The 5,806-nt window shown below is 39.9% G+C and overlaps 1 protein-coding gene across 3 annotated transcripts in view; it reads right to left on the reverse strand.

The window, feature by feature from the left end:
- The window catches only part of CORIN (corin, serine peptidase), a 226,590-nt gene that overhangs the window by 160,379 nt on the left and 60,405 nt on the right, over window positions 1–5,806 (reverse strand). For all 3 annotated transcript variants that reach the window (XM_005853139.2, XM_014534321.1, XM_014534317.1), the window contains one exon: window positions 2,799–2,999. In XM_005853139.2, coding sequence (XP_005853201.1) covers window positions 2,799–2,999 — 201 coding nt within the window. The remainder of the gene's footprint in view (window positions 1–2,798; window positions 3,000–5,806) is intronic.

Consider the following 5,806-nt stretch of genomic DNA (forward strand, 5'->3'; position numbering starts at 1 on the left):
CCCCCCCGCCCCCACATCATCCTCCCCTCCCAAGGAAATGTCTTAAGGAAAGGCTATTTCCTGATACCTTTTGCCAGGAGTTCTCCCTTGGTTTTCTACCCAAGATATCTGGGAAGGACAGGATGTCTGGCTACTGTATTTTTGGACTGAAATGGACTTAAATAGCTTTTACATATGCCTGGAATTTAAAATGACATTTTCATTAGAGAATGATTGAAAACAGAAATAAGGCAAATTCTCTGCTAGGTGTTAATACAGACACAAGGCATTAAATGATGCTTTAAACAGAATTGGTTAAATAAATACCAAGTGCAGAAGTGTGATTAGGCATTACTAACAAAAAGTGATAAATCAGATACTACAATTCAACAATTATTTTTGCTGATCATGGGATAGACAGCAACAAACAAAACAGACTACTCTTCTACTTGCTTGGAGCTTAAAATTTGCTCAGTGCCCAGATGGCATGGCTCAGTGGTTGAGCATCGACCTACAAACCAGGAAGTCATGGTTTGACTCCCTGTCCGGGCACATGCCTGGGTTGTGCGTTTGATCCCCAGTGTGGGTTGTGCAGGAGACAGCCGATCAATGATTCTCTCTCATCATTGATGTTTCTATCTCTCTCTCTCCCTCTCTCTTCCTCTATGAAATCAATAAAAATACATACATTTTTTTAAATGTACTCAGTAATGCTCCTGCCTCTGCAAAAAAGCAATGATATTGACTGAGGAAGCATGCAATACTTGAAAGAGCACTGGTCTAGGAGTCCCAGGATCTGAATCCTAATTCCATGTCTACCGATTGATTACCACACAAGTGATATCAGACACGTCAACTTAATTTCCCTAATCCTTAATTTTATATCTTGAAAACTGGTACATATTGCCTGTCCTGTGTACCTTATCAGTTAGTTATAAGAACCACAGAGAAAATACGCACACATACGCAACTCTAGAATAGCAGGGTAGGAATACTGCTGGAATGTATGAAAAACTATCAAATCTCTTGCAATAAACTATGTTAGTTAATATAGACAGTCTATTGAGGGTCATGTAGTCTAACAGTAAAGCTCAATTCGAACAATCAAGACATTAACAACCTAGAATGACACATATTCAAAGGTTTCAGCCTTTCTGCATTTAATCATTCTCATTTTACCTGGATTTCCTTTACATGTCAACTTACATTCATGTTCTCAAGCAACCTTCCAGCCACAGGAAGAAAAGAATGAGTCAAACAGACTCCCATCAAACTTCCAAACTGAGCAACCAGTACCATATGTTTCTTTACTCTTTAGGGTACGTGTCTATCACCTCAACTGGAATCTCAACAAATAATGGAGCTTTCAAAATCGAGACAAATCCACTTAGCGAAAGAAAATAACAATGGCTGTAATTGCAACCACATTAACTAGACTGAGTTTTTGCTTAAATGACTTTTGCACTTCTGATGGAAAAATACTGTCCTTGAGAATAATGAAGTGCTAAAGGCATGACCAAAATATTTTTTTAAAAAAACCTCAAAATTAAACTCAGGAGGAACATACATTTTACTTGGCATAATTCGGGTTTGCAGTATCACTGTCAGGTAATGAATACAAACCTGTGTATGAATCACTGGTGAACACCGAGTCTAAGGAACAGCTAGTGCCTATCGGTGCCGTGTGAAACAATGGAGTCCAAACAGTCTGTCTCTTTGGAGAAATGGGAATAATCCTGCTTTTCTTCAGACCCTGGCAAACATGGCCTGTGATAGCCAAGCGTCAGCTCCCTCCTTCCCCTCCGGGCTCAGAATGAAAATAAACACTCTGTCCTGGCCCTCAGCTGTGATTGCCCGCGGTGGGTTTTCATGAAAGAGGGAGGAACAAACAAGAAGATGATGGTGGCTGGTAGGCCTGCTATCGCTTTCAGTCACATAACTTAGTTTTAGGAGGAAGAAAATAAGAATCAAGACAACCGCAGAGCAAGTCCTGACAGAGACGATGCTGACTGTCTCATCGACGCTGACTGGAGCAGAGCCGAAGCTCTAGGGCACTTTCCACACACATCCATTCCCTTCCACACTGGAAGCTTAGTAACTTGACCAAAAAAACTGAGGGGTGCTGAGGAATAGAGTCACCTATTGTCTGCCACCGTCTCACTGACGCGATCTGCACACTTTCCGTCTTCTCTCTCTCCCAGCTCTTTTACTGGAATAACTGACAAATCTCTCCAGTTGCCCTCAAGCAGAAGTTCCACACATGCCATGTTCCTCATGGTGTGGTGACCTGTCAGTCACCAGCACGTACAGCACATTGCACAGTCAATAAAAGAGGGAGGAGAGTGAGCGAGGAAATAAGAACCCCTGGACATGTCAAAGGCAAATGAGAGGGCGGGTAGCTCCTGTTAAATCACTTGGCGTTCTATTGCAGAACGGGGGTCCCTTCTACAAGGCACCGATAACAAAATAAGTAACATCATTTAAGCATCTCAAAATAAGTAACTTAAAACTTCAAAATAGAAGCGCAAACTTTTAGAGGTGAACCCCCCAAAATCAGTACCATTATGTTGGGGCAAACACATTTTCATGTCTCAGAAATGTTGAATCGCACGGTGCATCTTCATGACTCACTTATGTCCTATCGGGACGGCTGAGCTGAACAGCGCGCTCTGCTAGACTTGCCGGGGAAATGAGTAGAGCTTTGCCTGTATGATCAGGAAGTGATTGTGATTTATGAGCATCTGTTGCCACACTTAAAAATCCACCTGTGGGTTCCACAGACATTAAAGGGCACATGCATTCAGCACCTTCAGACTTACTTGTGTTCCTGTGACCTTGGTCCCCTGGGAGAGAAGCATCCGTGGTCCAGGCGGGAATGTGTTGGCTGGGATGTGTAGTAGATGTCACGGTGCTCTCGGGGTAAATTGTATTTGTAAGAAGAACATCAGGCACTTGAACTTCACCGTCAGTAGCTATAGGTTCACTCTCATTTGATTTCAAGTAGGCTTTTTGTAATGTTCCTGAAAGACAAAAATGTATTTTCTTAAAACATTACTAGAAGGCTTCATTTTTAAGCACATGTGAAGAAAACTCTAGAGCTACTTTCGCAAGTCACACTCTACCCAGGCAAACACAAAGGGAAAGCTGATGGTTAGCACAGCTAATCGGTAGAGTTTCTCTTCTGCAAAACACATAACCCTGTGAAGAAACTATTGCTTCCTTACCTAGGTTTTCGGTGCCCAAAGAATTTAGGGCTATTTCACTGCACCTGAAACTTGCCACAAATAAATAAAACATGGTGACACCCACCGGCATGGCTCAGTGGTTGAGCATTAACCCGTGAACCAGGAGGACACAGTTCGACGCCTGGTCCGGGCACATGCCCCGGGTTGCGTGCAGGAGGCAGCCAGTCAATAAACCTCTCTCATCATTGATGCTTCTCTCTCTCTCTCTCTCTCTCTCTCTCTCTCTCTCATCTCCCCCTCTCTCCCTTCCTCTCTGAAATCAATAAAAATATATTTTAAAACAACAACAACAAAACGTTGTGAATCTTACAGTATTTCCTTCCTAATTTCTTTCTCAATTTGTCCCATTATTTTATGCTACTCAGCACCCAGGACACATGTTCTCCATATCTCCATCTGCCACCAAAGGGCACAGTAGTGCCTCCTTAGCCTTCCCCTTAGGTTTCTTCGCATTTTGCACTAAATTTCAGTGAACTATGCAGAACAGAAAAATAAAAATAATAGGGCTCATATATTTACCAATAGAAAAAATATATCAAAAAAGTGAAATTCTAATTCCCACAAAAAAAGAAGGAACTAAATTATCTTCATTTTAATAATTACAAGAAATAAGAAATAGTCATTAAACTAACATTATCAACTGGACATTTTCTCAACCTATTCATTCATTGACAAAATAAAGAGTCAAACATGACTACTGGGGACCACCTAGCTTTGACTTCAGGCAGGAACTTTTGAAAAATTTGAAAGAGATCATGTATTTTTAACTCAGTTAAAATAGATAACAGGCTGTTTCCAGAATATAGCACCGTAGTTGAGAATGGTACTAAAATAAATGAATGTGATATTGATCCATTAGAGAAATACCCAAGGGAGATTTTTTTTCTAAAAACATTTACAGTGAATGCTCTAATTGGTTCTCACATTTCCAAGCAGTTCATGGACCATTAAAAATAAAAGAAATATAAATAAAATGTTTAATATCAGTCTATGGAAAAAATTTCTCCACATGTGCTTGACACTTGGTAAACATTAACTACAAATCAAAATAGAAAAGCAGCTGTTTTCTGGCTAACTGAGGTCAACAGCTTCATCTGCCAAAGGATTCTAAATAAAACACCGAGTGTAAAAGCTAAATCATAACCACGCGGTGCAGGTAACACATTCTCCAAAGTGTCCGTGTGATGATGAGTGAATATCAAATGCAGTAGGTGAAATGAAAGACTTCCTTTAACTGTTTTTAAAATGATTTAGAATTTATTCTGGATCAAAATAAATATGTGATAGACTTGATTACTACATAACATGCATTTCATTCATACAGAAAATTTTACTAATCAATTAGGTATAATATTATTTTCATCCACTTGTTAGTTGCTCTCTTCTCCTCTTGTTTTGGTATAGAGAGATTTTTCACATAACATGTTTTCATCAATGTGGCCATAATGAATACATAATGTCTACAAAGTCGATTTACTTATCATGCTAATCCTATGGATCAGTACCCAGCTCTATCAACACACTTTTAGCAAATGCCAATTCCTCATAGTTATGTCTCTGAGTAATTCACCTAAAAGGAGATCCTTACTGTATGAAATATCTGCAGTTGTTAACATTTTGTTTGTAATGACTAGCCTTATTAATAATCTTTCCTTTACCTTTTTTACCTAACCACATTGGTGACTGGTAATAATATCTGGTTACTCTCAGATGTCCTTTGAAACACTGACTTTCTTAGGAAACACTGACTTAGATAACTTTCTTTAAAAAAAAAAAGGCAGTCTTCTTACTCTTAAATTCTACATATAAAGCAGCTTGGTAGAATAGAATGATAATACATAATAGTTGCTATAGCTAATGGAGAGAGAGAGAGAAAGAGAGAGAGAGAGAGAGGAGAGAGAGAGAGAGAGAGAGAGAGAGAAGACGAAGAAGAAGAAGAAGGAGGAGAAGGAGGAGGAGGAGGAGGAGGAGGAGCCACCTAAGGGATCTGTATGTAAAAGCCTGAACTCACTAGACAATTTTGTTTCAAGCATCTCTAGAAACTGACCAACTCTCAACTTACAGTTGGTTGCCTATTATGCATTTTCTTAAAAAGCACAAAAATTAGAACTCAATAAGATTAAATACCCTCGTTATAACATGATGAACTATAAAAATGCTGAGTTATTAGCTCAAAGTAGAGTGCTCATTCTTCCAGTGTTGCCCATCCCTTTTCACATTCCTACTTTTATAGAGCTGTGGTTAGAACTCAAGACTCTACAGCCTGACCACCTGGATTTAAGTCCCATCTCTAGCACTTACTATCCTGAAACTTTGCACACACTCTCAACTGCCATAAAATAAGGAAAATAAAAGTACCTCCCTTTATGGGGCTGGTGGTTAGAATCAAACTGGTCAATCCTATCTAATAATAGACAAAGATTGAAATTAACAGTACCTCCGATACGCCTCCCATTGGCTAATCAGCAAGATATGCAAATTAACCGCCAACAAAGATGGCGGCTAATTTGCATACTGCAGGCAGATCCCGCTGCGCCACCCAAGGCGAGATCCTGGCCTGCCCTGTCTTGGGCGGGGTGGGC

This window comes from Myotis brandtii, unplaced genomic scaffold (genome assembly GCF_000412655.1).
Source record: "Myotis brandtii unplaced genomic scaffold, ASM41265v1 scaffold10, whole genome shotgun sequence".
Taxonomy (NCBI): domain Eukaryota; kingdom Metazoa; phylum Chordata; class Mammalia; order Chiroptera; family Vespertilionidae; genus Myotis; species Myotis brandtii.